The sequence below is a fragment of the Dama dama genome, chromosome 19, assembly GCF_033118175.1.
Source record: "Dama dama isolate Ldn47 chromosome 19, ASM3311817v1, whole genome shotgun sequence".
NCBI lineage: Eukaryota > Metazoa > Chordata > Mammalia > Artiodactyla > Cervidae > Dama > Dama dama.
The window spans coordinates 28,172,860-28,194,903 of NC_083699.1; the positions used below are offsets into that span (position 1 = coordinate 28,172,860).

The 22,044-nt window shown below is 34.3% G+C and overlaps 1 protein-coding gene across 11 annotated transcripts in view; it reads left to right on the forward strand.

The window, feature by feature from the left end:
• NAALADL2 (N-acetylated alpha-linked acidic dipeptidase like 2) overlaps positions 1-22,044 on the forward strand; it is a 1,498,179-nt gene that overhangs the window by 1,068,625 nt on the left and 407,510 nt on the right. For all 11 annotated transcript variants that reach the window (XM_061168361.1, XM_061168362.1, XM_061168363.1 and 8 more), the window contains one exon: positions 2,922-3,041. In XM_061168361.1, the coding sequence (XP_061024344.1) occupies positions 2,922-3,041 (120 nt within the window). The remainder of the gene's footprint in view (positions 1-2,921; positions 3,042-22,044) is intronic.

Genomic DNA, 22,044 nt, shown 5'->3' on the forward strand with positions numbered 1-22,044 from the left:
AGCTTTAGAGGAAAAAAAATCCCAAATATATAATGAGAAATTCTTGTTTCATTTTTCATTTAATCACTCAAAAATACACAAAATGTCTATTGGCTATCAAAAAATAATCAAAAAGGTATACAAATGAAGCTAGCAAACCTCTTTTTTAATTTGAGGGAAAGAGGTTTCGAAACGAGAAAAATGTTACAGTTGTAAAGTTTATCAAGATTCCTACATTGGAAATCAAAATGCCTTTCTGTATTGAAATTAGTGGTATGATTTTTTTTTTTCCATTACTCAAGAAGACTAATTCAAATAAATTCCATTGCGGACTGAATCTTTTAAAGCTGACAAATTTTTAGTAAGATGGAAAATGTGTTAGTAAAGCAATCTCTCAAACTTCTATTCTAAATTCTTTACTTTAAGGATATAAACAATTTAAAAAACAATTTGGGGAGCACATATGTGATATGGGCTGATTTTAGTATTTCAGAAAATTTTTATCACAAAGAAAATTATGTTTTAGTTTTCCTGTAGCAATAAGGCACATTTTAAGAAAATATCTTTAAGATTGTTTCAAAAAAATTTTTCCAGTATTTTATGCAGCCTTTTCCATAATAATTTTCAGTCAATTCATTTTAATTCTAACTTGGCACACGTATTTCTAAGTTGTGTTCTCAAAGTAGGCTTGTGCAACAATAGTAGTTCCTAACTTAAATTTCTAAATATCATTAACCCCTCTCCATGGGGAAGTATATTGCAAACAGTGCTTGAATTTATTTGAGCATCATGCATGGTAACCATAAATTAATTCAGTATTGTGACCTTTTATGTGTGTGATCAATTATATTTTCACATTACATAAATATTTTTTGTAGTTAATAAAATATTTTATTTATAGACTCTGTTGTACCTTTTGGTCATTTTATACTTTCTCAAACAACAGATACTAAAAATACAACTGTTATATTGTAAGGGTCCATAGGAAAAAAATGTTTCTTATAGAAAATGCTCTTCCTATTCAAAAAGGTTAGAGACCTCTGTCTTAAAGTATTTATGTGTATATGCATATTTGACAAATAATTATACACCTAATCACTTCTGGCTTTTTCCATGACTAGATGAACAAAAATGTATAATGAAGAAAATAATGAATACTGTATAATTTAATTATTAGCCCATCCTATTAGCCCGTACTATTGTAAACTACTGTATCTTAGATTATGTCAGTATAGTTCATGGAGTATTTTTGTAACAATCGGGTTGAGGAGGAATTTAGAAAACTGTTAGTTTTCCTGTTCTGTCTACTCTTATCAAGCCTACTTTTTGTGAAAATGGAAGACTTTTTTTCTTTTAGATGAAACCAATTTGTGCACTAAATACATTCCCTAATGAAGATGAGTGAGGAAAGCACTTGTTGACAGGTCATAATGCCCTTTTTAATTTTGTTTTGCTCAGGATCCCCTTGAAATACAGAGTTATAATTAAAAGGATTAGGCTATATTGGTCAGATGGAATTTGTAATGATAGAGTTATTAGATATTTGACTCAATACTGCTTTTGATCCTTGAAGAGAATTATGACATTCTACTAAATAGGTTCTTTAAAAAAAAGTACCATCTCTCCTGTGAAGAATCTTCATCTCAGGCTATTATGGAAATAATATAGATTTTGCAATCAAAGGAATCAGGGTTCAAATCTTCTGTACAATAGAACATGTGATCTTAAGCAAGAGTAATTTCTCCAAGGCTTGATTCCTCCTAAAAGTGTACTAATGTCTATGTTATGAGGTTCTCATGAGAATTAAATGGACTGACTTATAGACATTATCAGTGTGGTAGTATGTTAACAGAAGCTGTTTTTTATTTTTTATAGATCTTGTGTAATAATGAACATTTTTGATAACATTATGTGTAAAGCAGAGTACTTAAGCTTAAAGTTTATCATTTCTATTCAAAATATTTATTTTTAAATGAATTATCTTTTCACTTATTTTACAGAGGTATAACTGAATTTTCAACATAAACTAGGAATAATATTGATATGCTAGATATATAAGCCTTTGCAGACTTTCATCTGATAGTGTTGGAAGAAGAAAAAAATATTTTTAAGGCATGAAGTAATACAATTTTTAGGCTATTCCTATAGAACTGCCACCGTGATAATTACTCATTAAATATTTGTGTAGGAAAAGGAAGAAAATAACAGAAGGGCTTCTTAGTGGTAACTTGTCAATAGGATCAGTGGTCTTCAATTTTTGGAATTTGGGTTTAGCAGAGAAGTGGAATAACTAATCTACTGAATCATTTTATGCTAGTTTATGGGTGAAATGCATCAGGTTTTATTTCAGGTAATGTGTGCAGGGCCACAATTGTATTATTCCCTATTTTGTTCAGAATAAAGAGCTACTTCGTGCAAAATGTAGCTTAACACTCCAAAGGAAAGGACTGGTTTTATTAAACACTGAAGTGATTTATCCATGTCTGTTCTCTAGTTCAAAGTCTATAAAATTAAATGCTGTCCTAGAGCAAATATTCCATCCTGTATTCTGAAGTTGAATCTCATACTATATAAACCATACAAGGATATTTTTCTCTTAAACTTTTACGTTTTTGAGGGACATGAACATGCTTTAAAATATTGTATTGTATATTGTATGAATATACAATAAGGCGTATACTTATTTAAAATGCATTTTAAATATTATATTTAAATATTTAAATACTACCCTTACTACCATTATTTAAAATACATTTATGATCCTTGAGTACTCTGTTAAGTAGTAAGAGATCGCTTTAAATACAAAATATAAAGTATTATGCAAGGTAATGATTTTAAGTAGGACGTGTTTATTTTTCAACATGTAACTGGTAAAGTGGAATATGTCACTTTTATTTATCTTAAAGAAATATTTTTCTTTCTTTTCTTTTCTTAAATTTCAGGATTTCAAGAAGGTTCTGCAGAGAAATGTTGTGGCTTACATTAGTGTCCACAGTCCCGTAAGGGGTAACTCAAGTCTCCACTCTGTTGCTTCACCATCTCTTCAGCAACTGGTAGCTGAGGTAAGATGAACCACTTTCATAAAATGATTTTGTAAAACTGCCTTTTTCTCCATAATCTGGCATTTCTTAATATTTTTATTTTTTTAAATATACATGAAACTATCCATAAGTGTTTTAAGGAATGATTTATTCCTGACTTTTTATCATTGTCTCTTCAACCGATGTCCTATGTTCTGAAATTCTTTATTTACTACACTTTTATGGTTATAGTTGTAGGTGTGAATTATACATCTATAGAGAATGTGTGTAAAAATGTACATTTATTTCTTAAAAATTGAATTTAGTGCTTAAAGTCCCAATTCTGCCAATTTTGGCATGTTGTGATAAACTTGGTTACTTGGGGATTTCTTCTTCAGTTATGTTTTGAGTAAATGTGGGTCCTCTTCTATGTTTTCAACCATGGGGTAAGCCTCCTCATAGCAGGACCTGTGTCTTATTCCTAGAATATAATGACAACTTGATTCAAGATACTTGGAAAGTATTGTTTGAAAAGAAAAAAATTATGGAAAAAGAAATTGTGTTTTTTCCTAAAAGTACCTTGAAAAAAATTCATGCAATTTGTGATAATGTCTTACTATAGTTATCTATTTATTTATTTTTAAATTTAGTTACTTCTCATCTGTTTTGAATAAATTTTTGGAACATATTTCCTCTTATATGGGTAGAATTCACACTTTTGTTTCTGTACTCTTTCTATGACTTTCACCCAGATGACATGTGTTATGTCTAGAAATGAAAGCAATCATGCCACTACTCTAGGGTGGCTTCCTCCCGATTCCAAGGGCTAATGATATGTATTAGAAAATGACCTTTTAGATGTCTACAGAGTTTGCAGTATCACGGACACTGAATTAGAAAAAGAGAGAGAGAATGAACAGTGGTTTGAATTAGCCTTAATTCTTGTTTGAAATGTAATGCAAACTAACACCTTATAACTTTCATGAAGTATTTTCTAGTTTAATAGGTTTCATTGACATTTCCATATGTAGTATAATAATGAAGACATTATGAAAGATGAAATAGATAAATCTGTACATTTAAGATCAGGTAAACCTCAATGTCAGAGAAGGCAATGGCACCCCACTCCAGTACTCTTGCCTGGAAAATCCCATAGATAGAGGAGCCTGGTAGGCTGCAGTCCATGGGGTCGCTGAGAGTCAGACATGACTGAGCAACTTCACTTTCACTTTTCACTTTCATGCACTGGAGAAGGAAATGGCAACCCACTCCAGTGTTCTTGCCTGGAGAATCCCAGGGACGGGGGAGCCTGGTGGGCTGCCATCTATGGGGTCTCACAGAGTCGGACATGACTGAAGCGACTTAGCAGCAGCAGTAAACGTCAATGTGTATGTCCTAAATCATATCCAGATCTGTAAGTGAGTCCCTCCTGCCCTTTTACTGCTTCCAATTCTCTGACTTTCTTAAACACCTGGGAAAAAAGGCTCAAGAGGAGAGTCAGTTGTAGATGTCTCTCTTAGGAAGTTAAGATATTCCTGAGTAAGTGGGTTAACAGGAAGAAGAAATTATGAGCTCTAATATCCAGTTAGTTTAAAAATGATGTCTTTTCCTTCTCTTGTATTACAATTTTCCTATTTAAGAATCTTTAAAGATATGTAATCCCTTAAATTAATATACAAAAATAAATAAACTGTTAAGGACTTTATAATCCTTAGAACTATCTACCTATACTAATATTAACTCTAAAAAAAGTCTGCAAATATGATATTATTTAAAATGTCTTTGTACATCTTATAATAGACGGCTGTGAAATAGTTTACAATCTAACCTAAAAGTCTGAGGATATGGCATGATTTCCAATAATGGCAGATGTACATCCTTATTTGTTGGTAGAGGAAACATTTTGTTCTATATTTGAAAATAATTATATTAATACTAACCTAAGAATGAACAGGAATCTATAATGAAAGAAAACTTCTTTGAGTTGAGCTGTGTCTGTGTGTGTGTTCTATAGAATAATTTAGAAGGGTACGATTATCATAAGTTCAAACAAACCATGGCATAATCTAAAATAGTGGGGTTTACTTACCTATATATATTTATGCTATTAATATAGAACAAATATGATAATTCACTGTATATTTGTATACAAAATTTTAATGTCACATTTTTCTTTAAGATATACAAGTGCCTTAAAAATATAAAAGTCAAAAAAACCAAAGGAAACAATCCTCAATAAAGTGTATGATTTAATTAATATGACGCTGCTGCTGCTGCTGCTAAGTCGCTTCAGTCGTGTCCGACTCTATGTGACTCCATAGACAGCAGTCCACCAGGCTCCCCCATCCCTGGGATTCTCCAGGCAAGAACACTGGAGTGGGTTGCCATTTCCTTCTCCAATGCATGAAAGTGAAAAGTGAAAGTGGAGTTGCTCAGTCATGTCCGACTCTTCGCGACCCCATGGACTGCAGCCTACCAGGCTCCTCCGTCCATGGGATTTTCCAGGCGAGAGTACTGGAGTGGGGTGCCAGTGGCATATAAAAGAAATATTTAAAATGCTCCTTTCAAAGAAAGAACTTAATTGTAACATCAGGACATAATGTAACTTCACTTACAAAGACAAAAATATTTTATCAGTCTTTAGTATCTTTATATTTCATTAGTTTATTTAAATCCTTACCATATACAAATGTCATGTCCCATATAATCCAGTACAACTTCACCTCCCCCTACCCAATTAAGCAACAGAACACATTCAGAGTGATTCAACATGGAGCAATATTTTCTATAAAGAAAGCATGCTGACTAAATTGAAGATGACAAAAGAATGTATAGAATTGAGTAATCTTGTATAGCAAGTACAAATTCTTGAAGACCTTGCTAAGTTCATGTGGTGGACATCAATCTGTTAGGTGGCATTTTTAAATAATTAATGCATTTATTATTTTTAAATAATTTTATTTAATAAATTTAATTAATTTATTAAATTTATTAAATAATAAATAATATTATTTTTAAATAATTTTAAATAATTAATGCATTTATTATTACTGCATTTATTTAAGGAAAAAAAGACACAGTACAGACTATTTTATTGAATTAGAACCTTGATGAATACCAAAAATATGAAAAGGTTTTCCTAAATCAAACATCTTAAACAGCTTAAACTTCATTAGTAATGTGTTATTCCAATCAAGAAAGATGGTAGACTTCTCTATATGTGATCCATCAGACAGTTTAGTAAGGATTTTTGTTTGTTTGTTTTTATTTAAGACTTACTAGGTAAAACGAGGTATAATTTATGCTTATAATATTCTCCCCTCTTGTGTGTACAGCTTGATGCTTCTTGACAAATATATGTATTTATTGAAGCACCACCACAATCAAGCTATACAGAATTCCTATCACTCACAAAAGTCCCATCAAATCCCTTTGTATTCAGTCTCCTCCCTTCATCTCCAGTTCCTGGTAAACACTGATCTGACTTCTGTCCCTTGTAATTTTGTCTTTCAAAATACCGTAAAAAAAGGAATCATACGGTATGCTGCCATTTGTGTGTTGTGTCTTTTCCATAGCATAATGATTTTTAAGATCTATGCATGTTGTTACATGTGCCAGCAGTTCTACAACATCTTGCTAGACCATTAAGGAAACAGTGAGTCATGATTAGGATGAATGCAGTAACTTTGGACTCTGGTTTGATATTCTAACTTTGGTTTGAGAAAATAAACTATTTCCCTGGGGTTAGCCCAATAAAGTTGAACTAAATCATCCTAAGTGAAAGGAATGATTCCATCCTAAATGATGGAATCTTTCAAAGATTCAGAAATCTTTTTTAATCTTAATTCGCTGCAGTGTTTAAAGGATTTTCCTGGGATTCTTGAAAACTTGATTTTTAAAAAATTGCCCAAGGAACAATGAGAAAGTTGATAGCTACCAAGGTTGGGTAATTGCAACGAGAGTTCATTGTACTGCTCTGCTCTCTCTTCTTTTGGGTTTATTTGGAAATTTTCATTATAGCTTGAAAAAATAATTTCAAAGTACTTAATTTTTCTAAGCTAAAATGCTGGTAACTAACAAATTATTTTGTCTTCTGAAAGTAGCAATAATTTGCCAATGACTTACACATCAAGCGGTAATAAGGAGCAATAGCCAAGGTTTTTATATGGTCAAATTTTTCTGGAACTTTTGTAGCTATTTTAAATATGCTTTTCTGTTCTTTTGTGTAATAAATATTTTTATAAAGTAAAAATCATTAGTTCACTTAAAATAAGCTTATAAGTGTGAGAATTTAAAAACAAAAAATTACAAAATAAATATTAATATTTATTTAAATTTTCCATTTAAAAATAAATATATGTATTTTTTAATGATAAATTACCTGTCTTTTGTGAAAATATTCATATCATATTAATATTTTACTTAATATTGACATTTTATTCTGAAAAATATAGGGAAATAATTTAAAAATATTTTCCTGTAATAGTAATGCTAAAGTGTGTATTATAGACATCACAAAAGTATGTCAGTCATATGAAACAAAGGATTTTTGATAAAAATCTAGTAAAATAGTTACAAATTAACTTTTAGTTTAAAAAAAAAAAAAACTCATCTGCATGGTACCTTAAAGGATTCAGATGTGAATCTCCTAATTTTGACTCTGTGGTTGATGGTCATTTGGATTTATATGATTGTTTCCAGTTTTCAGCTATAATGAGTTAGTTGTTGTTATTATTCTCATGGGTTGGTAAAATGTGTGTACTCCTTTTTCTTGAATATTTATATAGAAGTGGAATTGCTAGGTCATCAGGTTGCCTTGTGTTTAACTTTAGTTGACACTGCCCGAGAGGTTTTCTAAAGGACTTAGACCAGTGACACCTCCACCAGCATGAATGTTTGAATGTCGCAGTTGCTCCAGGTCATCCCCAACATTTGGTTCTATCATTCTCATGAATGTATGGTGGTATATTTGGAGGTTTTAATTTTAATTTCTCTGATGATTACTAATATTGAACACCTTCTCACTTATTCTTTTTCTTATCAATTTGTCAGTCTTTCTATATTCTCGATACAAGTCTTTTGTTGGTTATATATTGTGAATTATTCTCCCAGTCTGTGGTGTGACTTTTCACTCTCTTATTAATCGCTTTATTAATTTTTTATCAGTTTCTCTTTGTAAATCTTTTGTACAGCATTTATTGTTCCTATGTCTTATTGTGTAAAACTGGTGAACTTAGTTTAAATCTAGTATTGATGCTTAAGGAGCATTTAATAACTTTATAACCCACTATGTTGTCCACAAACATTTGAGTCTTTATTACATATATGTTTTTCATTCTTCTGGCAACTATAGAATGTTCTGTGGAGATGAGTGAAGTCCCCATACCCAGGCCCCCTGAATAAATAGGGAATAAAAGATCCTTTGTAAGATACATTTTCTTAGAAAAAAGCTCTTTCTTGAAAAAAAAGTCAACTGACCCCTTAAATATTTAGTAAAGGATGTAAGGTCATTGACTTTTTATTAATGATAAGCAGTTGCCTTCATGCAAAATAGGTTATGAAGTTGAAGATAAGATTTCTTATCAAATAGTAGTTTTCTTACCAAATAGTAGTTTTAAATATTAGGATGCAACACAAGCATATGCTCTTTCTCCATATATATTGCTATTTAACCTTTGTTTTTTGAAATAATCTTTCATAAATCACAGAAAGTATTGATTTTTGCCTTTAGAAAAGCAGAATTTGATCATCCATGTATTAGCCAGTGTTCTGTGACTCTCAAGTAAATAGCGTTGAAAATTCTAGGAAGTTATTTTGAGGAAGCCTGAAGCATCCATACATATGAAAGTAGTCAATCTAGATATGTTCTGCTTAAATGTTCCTTTTGAAGTATCTGCCAGAAGCTTGCAAACCTGATCAAAACTAAACAATCGCATCAATTTTTTAACTGTCCACGGAATAGACAGTGATTTTTTAAAAAGCCTGAAAAAGTAGCAAAGACTTATTTGTAGGATGTGGTTTTTAATATGTCTTATTTTTTATATACCAAAAACTGCACACCAGAAAATATAGTACATATATTTAATTTCAACTAAATTCATTAGAGGATTGAGCCCAGAATCAAACTACAGTATGATTTCATTGTGGATACCCCCAGTCTGTTTCAGAGTTCTATCAAGTGATTAATATTTATAGAGAACCCAACTACATACAATTGCTTCAGTTGTGTAGGGTACATCATAAGTAGATGAAGTGCCTCTCTTGCCCAGGAGTTTAGGATTTTACCATATCAGACATGTATGACTAACTAAAATGTTGGGGTGATTGTGATATGTGTATACTGGGGTACACAGGAAAGAAATCATTGAGTTAATTCAAAATTATTCATTAAATAACCATGGCACAAAGTTTGAATGTACTCAGTATCTGTCTTTTCAGACATCTGTATTTTGATCATGAAAACAAACTCTTTTATTGAACTACCAGTGCTTCTTTTCAGATCACACAAACTGATGTTTCCTATTTCCACCACCAAATCATGTGTAATGTTGTTACACTTCTGCTCTTTTCGTCTTGTGTTGAGGGGCACTGGACTGCCACAATTATGTCTGCCATGGTACTTGTGTGGTTGTTACTGACTGCCGAAGTGCTGTTTGCCTTCTGCCTGACCATGCCCCTATTCTATATAATATAAAAACAATGCACAAGAGATATATTAGCTGCAGAAGCTTATTGGTTCAATTCTTCAGTTAAGAGGACCCTGATTTTCAGTAACAGAGTTATTGGTGAACAGTTTTTGTCTTGAATATAAGCATATACATGCTAGAATTAAAAATAAAATAAAATAAAACAAAACCCTAGTTTGCTAGGGCAGTCATAACAAAATACCATAGATTAGGTACCTTAAAAAACAGAAATTTATTTTCTCACAGTTCTGAAAGTTGGAAGTCCAAGATAAGCTGCAGGTAGCATTGATTCTCCTCAAGCCTGTTTGCTTGATTTGCAGCCAGTCACCTACTCACTGTGGCCTCAAATGGCCTTTTCATCAGAATGTACCCATTCCTGGTATATCTTTCTCCTTTTATAAAACAATTGTCCTGTTGAATTAGAGCATCCACCTTATGATCTCGTTTAACCTTAATTAACTTCTTGGGCTCAGATGTGGGAAACCTGGGTTTGATCCCTGGGTTGGGAAGATCCCCTCGAGAAGGGCAAGGCTACCCACTCCAGTGTTCGTGCCTGGAAAATTCCCCAGACAGAGGAGCCTGGCAGGCTACTGTCTGTGGGGTAGCAAAAAGTTGGATATGACTGAGCGACTAACATTTTCACTTTCAATTACTTTCTTGAAGGCCTTGTCTCCAATTACAGTCACACTGGAGATTAGATTTCAACCTCAGTTTGGATAGGACATAATTTAGTCCCTTTTACTGACCAAAATGCACAGTGGTTGAGTACAGAAGATAGGGTGGTAGAATTGAAATAGCTGTCTTTTTCTCTCTGTTGTTGATAATTGTGATGGACAGTACTGAAACAAAACTTATTTTCTATTCTTCTTTCTTTAAAATATGAGTTAAATTGACTCTGAAATATTCTTGCACTGACTTGTCTTTTATGACACATGGTGTAATTTTTGTTTTTATCTTTTATTTTTTAAGTAGACATATTTTGCACTCTGTTCACTATGAATTCCAACTCTTTTTAGTGGATTCTACTTAATTTATCTTCCTTTCTGCAGTTTCGGCTACAAGTAGTCAACTTAAGTGACCATAAAGACCAATAAACTGATTTAAAACCCTTTCTTCCGCTAATTTACCACTTCAATAGAGTCTCACATTTAAAATTGTGATTCTATTGGCAGGTTTATCTATCTCCTAGGTTTACAAGGTTTACTTTGTGTTAACACCAAGCAATTCCTCCAGTTTATTACTGTTTTACAAGGTTTTCTGTTCAGGATACACTGACAATTTGTAAATCCCTTTTTATTTAAATCTAGATATCAAGGGAAGTCTTACTGAGATTCTGGCTAAAACCCTGAATTTCAGAAGGCAGTTGATTTAAATACGTGAACTATATAGCCAAAGACCAGTGCAAACAAATTGAGGTATTAAGAAATTTAGATTGAACATATTTATACAATCAGAATGAACATCACATTTTTAAAATGGCTAGAGCTGACTTACTTATTGCCTGTGACTTTTTGGACACTAGACTTCTCTACAGGACTCAAAGGAAAGGCCATTTTACTGAGGAGCTATGCTTAGTGACTATGCTTAGTCATTTAGTTGTATCTGACTCTTTGCGACCTCATGGACTGCAGCCTGCCAGGCTCCTCTGTCCGTGGGCATTCTCCAGGCAAGAATATTGGAGTGGGTTGCCATGCCCTCCTCCAGGGGATCTTCCCAATCCAGGGATCAAATCCAGGTCTCCTGCATTGCAGGCAGATTACTGAGGAGAGTTATTAGTAAATCATCATTGTTGACAAGTTACATAAAATTGTTTCACTTACACGGCATCTTTAATGCAGAGCTATACATGTTAGTTTAAAAAAAGTAAAATTTGCTCTGCTGAATTATTTTTCCCATCTGATATTTAATCTGTTTTAAAGACCTACCACTTATACCATCAGTTAATAATCTGCATAGCAACCACAATAATAATTAATGCTTTACCATTCTGACACATGACATTTTATGTAGAATATTTATGAGTAATAAAATTGGTTTAAACAAACATGGGCTTATTGTTTTTTTTAATCACTTTTCAAATATAAGTACTGGGGTAATTGTATAATCTATTGGCACATGCTTACCTTTGATAAATTGAGTAGTTATGCTTTTTTGATTTGTTATTTCTCTTTCTAAGTACATGTCATTCAGATATGCAGCATTATAATTCAACATTTGTATGTACTACATAGTGTTCACCACTGCAATTGCAGTTGTCATCTTTTCCCATAGAGTTGACCCCCTCACTCATTTCACCCACCTGCCAACCTCCTTCCTCTCTGGTAACCACTAATCTGATCTCTGTATCTGTGAGTTTCTTTTTCTTTTATTTTTTTTTCACTGGTTTTATTCTTTTAGGTTCAACATATGAATGAAATCATATGGTATTTATCTTTCTTTGTCTGACTTATTTCACTTAGTGTAATACCTTCAAGTTTCATCCATGTTGTCACAAATATCATGACATTTTTGTGGTTGAGTAATATTCCATTGTGTATGTATGTCACCAAGTCCAAATTTATACTGCTTGCCACATGACTGGCCAAGAAATTGAGAGAGAAGTTGTTGGGGCAAGGTATACAAATTGTATTTGAAAAGTCAATGGACTGAGAAGATGGTGGACTAGTGTCCCAAAGAACCCACTTTCTCAAGTTAGAATTTAGGCTTATTTATGCTAAAAGGGAAGGGAATATTAAAATGCGAACTCATTTGTTCTTGCAGCTCTGTACATGGGTCTGATCACAATGTTCCTATAAGCTTTCAATAATATAATTGTTATTTTCTATTCTGGATATTTTGTATCTCTATAAGAATGGAAAAGAGTTATACTCTTAAAGGTCAGAGCATTGAGAATGGGCCATGATGTATTATTTCAGGCTATAGGCAACATTTTTTTACAAAGATGCAGAGCAAGCATGACTAAACACAGGCGACAGAGTACCAGGGTTAGAACTAAAGGTATTGATTCAATATGAAGTCAGGTTTGTCCTTCTTTATTATACATACATCACATCTTCTTTATCCATTCATCCATCAGTGGAGTCTAGGTTGTTTACGTATTTTCACTTGTTCTTTCTCTTTTTTAAGTGGCATGTTAAGCAATTTTGTATTCTATGGACAAAATATTGTTGATATGTTTGGACATTGTTTTGTGCAGTTCTTTAATAAAGTAATTTGTTTCTGTGCCTTAAATACAAATTATCTGAAAGAGAAATCTAAAAAGTAATGCCATTTAGGATAGCATTGAAAACAGTAAAGTATTTAGGAATAAATTTAACCAAAGAGGGGAAACACCTGTACACTGAAAACTGTAAGAGCTTGATGAAAAAAGGTAGAAGAATACACAACTAAATAGAAAGATATTCAATGTTCTTGAATTGGAAGAATTAGTATTGTTAAAATGCCCATACTACCTAAAATGATCCACAGAGTTAATGAAATCTCTATCAAAATTCAAGTAGCATGTTTCCTATGGGAAAAAAACAAAACAAAAACTACTGTACATTTGTATGAAACCACAAAAGGTGTCACACTGCCTAATTTCAAGCCATACTATAAAGCTATAATAATCAAAATGGTGTGGTACTTGCATAGAAACAGGCCCATAAGCTAGTAGAACAGGATAGAGTCCAGATGTAAACCTATTTATTTGTGGTAACCTAACTTTTGATAAGGGAGCCAAGAACATGTAATGAAGAAAGAACAGTCTCTTCAATAAATGGTGTTGGGAAAATTGGATATTCAAATGCAAAACCATGAAGTTGGACCCCTATCTTACACTTATAAAAATTAACTCAAGACAGATCAAAGACTTAAATATAAGACCCGAAACCAAAATCCTGAAAGAAAACATAGGTAAAAATATTCTTGACATTAATCTTGGCAATAATTTCTTGGATAAGATATAAAAATCATAGGCAACATCAACTAATATCAAGTAAATGCAAACTGAAAGCACAGTATCTCCTCACACTTGTTAGGACAGCTATTATAAAAAAAAAAAAGATAGTGAGCAACAATATTGATGAGAATGTGGGAAAAAAGGAAACTCCTATATGGTAGTGGTGGAAGTAAAATTATATAGCCATTATGGAAAATAGTAATTCACTATCTCAAAAATTAAAAATTGAACTACCATGTGATCTAGTGATCTTATTCCTGGATGTTCAATAAATGAAATCAGTATCTCTGAGAGAAATCTGCACTCCTACGTTCATAAGCATTATTTACAGTAGCCAAGATATGAAGACAATTTCAATGCCCATCATCAGGTGAATGGATTAAAAAAATGTACATATCATAATTGATTAAAAATGTGCTGTATCAATACATAAAATGGGATATGATTCAGCCATAAAAGAAGAAAGAAAGCCTGCAATTCGCAACAACAACATCAATCTGGAGGGCATTTTGCTAAGTGAATAAGCCAGAAAGAGAAAGACAAATATTCTTTGGTATCACTTACATGAGAAGTCTTAAAAAAATAAAAGAGAGAATTCATAAAAGCAGAAGAATAAGATTGGTGTCTGTCAGGATCTATGAGAGAGGGAAGTGAGTTTGTGTCAGTCAAAGCCACAAATTTTTCAAATAAATTCTGAGGATATGATATAGAGGATGATTCTTACTGTAATGCAGTATTGTGGGCTTGAAATTTTTTAGAGTATTTAAGTATTCTCATCAAACACATCAAAGTTATCTATATTAATTATGTAAGATGATAGATGTGTTAATTATCTCAATCTTGGAAATGTATATACACATCACATCCTCAATTTGTTCATTTTAAAAATATATAATTTAGAAATTTGAAAGAAAAAATTCTAAAATGAAAAACTAAATAAGCTCTTGGTAAAAGTCAAAACAAATGTTTTGACTGAAAAAATGGTTCTTTGAAACAAGGAAACTGATATAATAATAATGTTAAATAAATGCTTAAACAAATAGTGTGTAAATGAACTTTCTTTTGAATTAATATTTTCCAATGTGTGTTGTTTTATTTTTGAGCCTTTTTCCTACAGGTGTCTTGTGAAAACGGCCACAGGTGCTGCTTTAAGCAAACTTTATATGCACCTAAAAGTTGGAATTTTTACAGAAACTTACATAAGGGTTCAATCTCTTCACTTTGAAAATGAATGTCTTCAAATGGCAAGATCTACAATTTGCATACACTTTTCCAAAAAAGCATGTCTATATTCAGTGCTGATAAGACTTGGAGGCACTGATTATTCCTTCCCTTTGATCTGGAATTTCACCTGCAAATTCATAGCCTTAAGTATCTTACAATATGACACTAATCTCTCCACAGTTACTACTGTTAACTATATTTTCAGTTGCAAAGTTATAATTTTAAGACCAGGGTGATAAAAGAAATTGAACAGCAGAAGAAATTAAGCTATTTTAACTCTGAAACAACAATCTTCCTGAGGCAATTTTCTGTATGTCTCCAAGGAATAAAGAAATCATTTCAGTTCAGCCTAAGGAAGAATTCTCAGGTAGGATGAATTATCTTAAAGTTCTCAAACACTGCAGATGTTGTGACGGAAGATCAAACATTTCTATGGGAGGTGGTTCCAGCCAATCTTAATTTTCATAGTAACTCACTTCTTGTGAGTTCACCCTTTGTGTTGACTTATTTATTTGGCATCATAGTGTATAAGAAAACCTGCAGTTGGTTTCTTAGGCTCTGCTTGTTTCTAGGCTATTAGCTTTCATATTTATTATTTATTTATCTACGTTGTGCCTTGAGAAATTCTGGCTCTTAATCTCTAAGCCATGTATAATAACAGTTGATGAATATGAGACTCAGATAATTTTAAGGCCAGTGTTGATGTTTACAACTATTTTCTAAGTGGTTTAGGTAAATATACATGGTGGAATGCTGCAGTTATTCATCTGTGATAACCATCTCACCTTGAAGCAGTGCCAAGTCCTTTATCTGTGGCAGTCAATAGTAACTACAAAAAGAGTTAAAGATGGCAGTAGCCTAGATTTAAAATTGAAATAGACATGGATTTAGAGAGGATAATAAAGAAAAGTAATTTAAAATCACAGCATCAAAACTGGTACCTCTTTCCACAGCACCTTTTTTTTCAAGTAAAGTAATACAGAATTATTTCACTTGAAAATTTCAGAGATTGAATGAAGGATATTAATTTATAAATTATGTTTTACATGAAGTTCAGTCATCTTTGAAATGACATTTTTCTAGCTGTATATAAAGTATCATTCAAAAAATTAAGCAAATTTCAATAATGTTCAGTAGGTAATTATAGGTTAATAAAATGATAAGGTATTGTATAAAGAAGTGTATGCTCTAGCTTGGTAAAGATCCACAAAGTGATTGACATTTTCATTCTATCCTCAAAAAAGGAATTTGATGAAAGAACTCTACTAATTACAAGGGACTCCCTGAAAACTAATGTAGCACCTTTAATTACTGTATTGTGTTCTTTGTGGGGAGCTTCCCTGGTAGCACAGTGGTAAAGAATCTAACTGCTAATGCAGGAGATGGGGGGTTTGATCCCTGGGTCAGAAAAATCCTCTGGAAAAGGAAATGGCAACCCATTCTAGTATTCTTGCCTGGAAAATCCCATGGACAGAGGAGCCTAGCAGGCTACAGTTCATAGGGTCACAAAAGAGTCAGACATGACTTAACAACTGAAGAAAAAAAAAAGTGTTCTTTGTAGACCATTTCACAGGGGCAAAAATAAAAGTGCAATCAGTCATCTATAACTTATCTATCTGGAGAAAACCACTAAGAATATTTTTCTTTGTATAACACATGTAGATAACGCTATAACAACAAAAAAGAAAAATATATAATGCATGTAGATATATTGTTACCAAAAGGAGATTCTCTGTACTTCTTCTCTCCATATTTTATAAATAGTTTACAGTTCAAAATACATATAGTAATACGATTGGTACATGAGTGAATATAGATGAAAGTAAGTACTACATGGAAATTCATTGTAATATACTTAAAATTTCTCTGTAAGTTTGAATTTTTTTTCAAAATAAATACCTTTAGTTAATGGATATATATTATTTTATTGCATTTCTGTATGACCATTTGTTAACCAGTTGCCTCTTTAAACTTTTATATATTATTATTATTATTTTAAATTTTAGCCATGCTATTATTATACACATAGTTGTACAAACCCCTTGCCCTTTTCCAATGAGTTGCTTTATCATTAGACAATTGCAGTAACAGAAGGAGTTCTTTTTAAGCAGAAGAAGGTTTTGATGGGGAATTAGTTGTTGTGAAGCCTTTGCAAGGCCTGCAAGAGCCATCTCTAAGGCCTTCCAGGCATGACTCACAGAAGAGCATGAGCATAGAGACCTTCCAAAGGTGCTGCTGCCTCTGCATGACCAGAAAGCTTGGGGATCAAGAAGCTCCTGCCCAGATTGTTTGCCTAGAAATGAGTATATTGACTAAAATCCAGAGAGCTAAAAGTTATTGACTAGGACCACATCACTGAAGCCATAAATACAAGAAATGTGCTCTGTTTACCAGGCAGACAGTGCCAGCCCCCACTTCTGTGACTGTCCTGTCACAGCAGAAACAGGTGCTGGGTTATATTCACCTTACTAATTGCAGGCATGCATGTGCGTGGTGGCAGCTAGGTCTCAGCAAGTTGCAACGTGATCATTAGCTTCCCAGTCTCTAGTAGTGCAGCAGCGAATCTTAGACTTTCTAAGAATTGATCCCATAATATTGTTAGGTGGTTAGATTAGGAAAGAGGAGTCCAAAATGGAGGTGGCTAAAAGACAAGGAAGGGAAAACCCGCGAAAATAGAACAAAGGAAGGTCCGAGGACTGGAGTGAGGACCTCAGATACCACACAGCACTCCTGGCTAGCCCAGTTTACAAAAGGCAGGCCCGGGGCGGGGAAGGGGACATATAAAAAGAGGAGCCAAAGGGCCGGGGCTCCTCTCTCCCTCTCTTCTCTTTGCGTCTTTGGGTCAGCATGCCCTCGCTCCTCGAGGATGTATTTTCCTGCTATTTTCTAAATAACATTGTGCTGTAACATGGAGCTGTTCCACTGATCTGTCTAAGAGCTATAACACAGTCTGCTCAAGACCCAAGAGCTATAAGATGGTCTGTCCCAGAGCTATGACACGCCAAGGGCTCTAACATCCATTGCTTCAAATTTTTGTTGAGACAGAACCGAGGAGAATACACTTGCCTGACAATATGAACTATCTGGGTCAAAGGTTATTGGTTTATAACATCCTAGCAGTGTATCAGAGCACCTATTCTTATAAAGAGTCTTTCACAGCATTGTGTTCTAATGTCTTTTTAAAAATTATTTGCAAATATGAAAATCAAGCATGATAGTGTATATATGGCTGTTTAATTTATGTTGTCTGCACCTGATTGTGTGAGGAGAGGATTGCATTGTTGGAAGGTTTGGGGAAACAACTCTGCACATCAAAGAGAAGTTCCTAAGATATAGCAGATGCAGCTGTCCAATGCCCAGTTTTCTAATAAAAAAGGGTCATAGATTTTCAGCATTATCTTTTCCTTCAGATATGTACTTAAAATCACCTTCTGAATGAGAAATTCCTGGTCCCAACATTCGAAGTATGAAACACAGTCCTGACATTTTATATCTCCTTTAGTGTTCTTTATTTTTCTCTCTAGCACATATCATTAACATATTATATAACTAGCTGTTTTGTTTATTACTTTTCCCCCCAATAGAATGTAAACTCCTTGAAAGATTTGGACTTCAATGCTGTATTTCCTGTATCTGGCAGGTAGAGATCATTAAATACTATATCTTAAATTAATCAATAAATGGAAAGATACTTCATTTCTTACATGTTCTCTTTTTATTAAGTAAAGCATTGTACAGGACATTTTGCTTCCACTTAAAATGTACAGAGTTGCAGAGGACCACTAAAGTGAAGTGAAGTTGCTTAGTCATGTCTGACTTTCTGTGACCCCATGGACTGTAGCCCACCAGGCTCCTCCATCCATGGAATTTTCCAGGCAAGAGTACTGGAGTGGGTTGCCATTTCCTTGCTCCCAGTCTAAAATGAAAATGAGTGATATGTGTTACAAACGCATAGTTTAAAAAAATCTTTTAGAGATCTAAGATGCAAATGAGCCTAAATACACTGAAATGCAGAATGTGATAAGGCCTTTGTAGGACTTATGACAGAATGACAAGATGAGAAGGTATCATGGATAAGGAAAAATCAGAAAAACTTCAAATGAACTTTTTGCAGACCCTTTGGGATGGCTTGGGTCTAGGTGAATGATCACACCATTGTGATTATCTGGGTCGTGAAGATATTTTTTGTACAGTTCTTCTGTGTATTCTTGCCACCTCTTCTTGATATCTTCTGCTTCTGTTAGGTCCATGCCACTTCTGTGCTTTATCAAACCCATCTTTTTGTGAAATATTCCCTTGATATCTCTGATTTTCTTGAAGAGATCTCTAGTCTTTCCCATTCTGTTGTTTTCCTCTGTTTCACTCACCTAGAGACAGAAATCCTGGAATGTGAAGTCCAGTGGGCCTTAAAAAGCATCACTATGAACAAAGCTAGTGGAGGTGATGGAATTCCAGTTGAGCTATTTCAAATCCTGAAAGATGATGCTGTGAAAGTGCTGCACTCAATATGCCAGCAAATTTGGAAAACTCAGCAGTGGCCACAGGACTGGAAAAGATCAGTTTTCATTTCAATCCCTAGGAAAGGCAATCCCAAAGAATGCTCAAACTACCACACAATTGCACTCATCTCACACGCTAGTAAAGTACTGCTCAAAATTCTCCAAGCCAGGCTTCAGCAATACGTGAACTGTGAACTTCCAGATGTTCAAGCTGGATTTAGAAAAGGCAGAGGAACAAGAGAGCAAATTGCCAACATCTGCTGGATCATCAAAAAGCAAGAAAATTCCGGAAAAACATTTATTTCCGCTTTATTGACTACACCAAAGCCTTCGACTGTGTGCATCACAATAAACTGTGGAAAATTCAGAAAGAGATGGGAATACAAGACCACCTGACCTGCCTCTTGAGAAACCTGTATGCAGGTCACGGAGCAACAGTTATAACTGGACATGGAACAACAGACTGGTTCCAAATAGGAAAAGGAGTATGTCAAGGCTGTATATTGTCACCCTGCTTATTTAATTTATATGCAAGGTACATGATGAGAAACGCTGGGCTGGAAGAAGCACAGGCTGGAATCAAGATTGCCAAGAGAAATATCAATAACCTCTTATATGCAGAAGACACCACCCTTACGGCAAAAAGTGAAGGTGAACTAAAAAGCCTCTTGATGAAATTGAAAGATGAGAGTGAAAAAGTTGGCTTAAAGCTTAGCATTCAGAAAACTAAGATCTTGGCATCTGGTTCCATCACTTCATGGGAAATAGATGGGGAAACAGTGAAAACAGTGTCAGGCTTTATTTTTTTGAGCTCCAAAATCACTGCAGATGGTGACTGCAGCCATGAAATTAAAAGGCACTTACTCCTTGGAAGGAAAGTTATGAGCAACCTAGATAGCATATTGAAAAGCAGAGACATTACTTTGCCAACAAAGGTCTGTCTGGTCAAGGCTATGGTTTTTCAGTGGCCATGTATGGGTGTGAGATTTGGACTGTAAAGAAAGCTGAGTGCTGAAAAATTGATGCTTTTGAACTATGGTGTTGGAGAAGACTCTTGAGAGTCTCCTGGACTGCAAGGAGATCCAACCAGTCCATCCTAAAGGAGATCAGTCCTGGGTGTTTATTGGAAGGACTGATGCTGAAGCTGAAACTCCAATCCTTTGGCCACCTCATGTGAAGGGTTGACTGATTGGAAAGCCCTGATGCTGGGAGGGATTGGGGGCAGAAAGAGAAGGGGATGACAGAGGGTGAGATGGTTGGATGGCATCACCAACTCGATGGACATGGGTTTGAGTAAACTCCATGGGGGGTTGGTGATGGACAGGGAGGCCTAGCGCGCCGCGATTCATGGGGTCGCAAAGAGTCGGACAGGACTGAGTGACTGAACTGAACTGAACTGAACTGGGATGGCTTGATGAGTCAGAATCCCAATAGCCTTATCCACAAAGCCAGAATAAACCACCGACTCTTCCCCATGGGTCTTCACTGAGAGTGCCAGGTAGGACACCAGAGGCTGGAGGCAGGGCAAATTAACTGTGAGAAATCTCTGAAACACACAAGGAGTTCTCCAAGTACAAGAAGCAGGAGCTGAAAGCGCGGTCAGGTTTGCTCAGAGAACTGCCTCTGAAGTGCTTCTGATCTGCACTGAACATAAAGAAGTAGCGGACCAGCAGCAAAGAAGGATATCTGAGAAATATTCCTTTGAGGCATCCAGCATTTTACTGTGTACACAGTGGTGGCTAAAGATACATGGGGAAAGTAGGTAAACTAAGAGAAATCCATCCTGGGTACCCTAAGTCTTCAATAAGTACAAGGAAGTAGCTATTGAAGTTTAGAGCAGGGCAGCAGGGCAAAAAGAAATCTCCTGAAGTTCAGAAAACAAGGCACAAGACTAGAGCAAAGCAAAACAAGGCAAATTAAAAGTGGCATTTAAGCTGCAAACAGAGAGATCATGCTTGCTTTGGAGTACTGGCTGCTAGACATAGAAGAATCATGAGAGTCCCATCAGGAATCAAATCTCAGCATGGAGCTTACCATAAATCACATTGTTAGCATAAACTCTTAGAGTCTGTGACTTAAAAATACTCTTAGCAGATGGACTCTGCCAAGGGCTCAGAGCTCATCTCTCTGTAGTGTCCAAAGGCCAGTCCTTAAGAACAGCATTTCTGAGAATTTTCTGGATTTAAGGCACCCAGGCCTACTAAGCCAACTGTTAACTCTTTTCCATGCAGAAATTTTAAAATAATTTCTTTGCACTGAAAGGAAATGATCTGCAGGGAGAAATAGCACACCAAAGGTAAATATAATTGACATTTAATGGGCAAGGTGATAGATACATATTTTTTTAAATTTTATAGATACCTGCTATAATGGCTAAAATTAAAAAGGCTATTAATACCATATTGACAGGGCTTTGGAGCAATACTTCATACTTCGCTGGAAATCAAATAAAATGGTACTATCTCTTGAAAAATTAGTTTGGCAAAGGAACATATACCAGCCACAATACCCAGCATTCCCAAATGTAGGTGTTTATCCAAGAGAAATGGAAAATAGCAAGACATGAACAAATATGTTCTTGGTAACTTTATTCATAATAGACCAAACTGGAAACAACCAAAATGTCTATTATTAGGAGAACAGTTAAGCCAAATGTGGTTTACTCATACTTAGTAATAAAAAAGGAAGAGTCTATT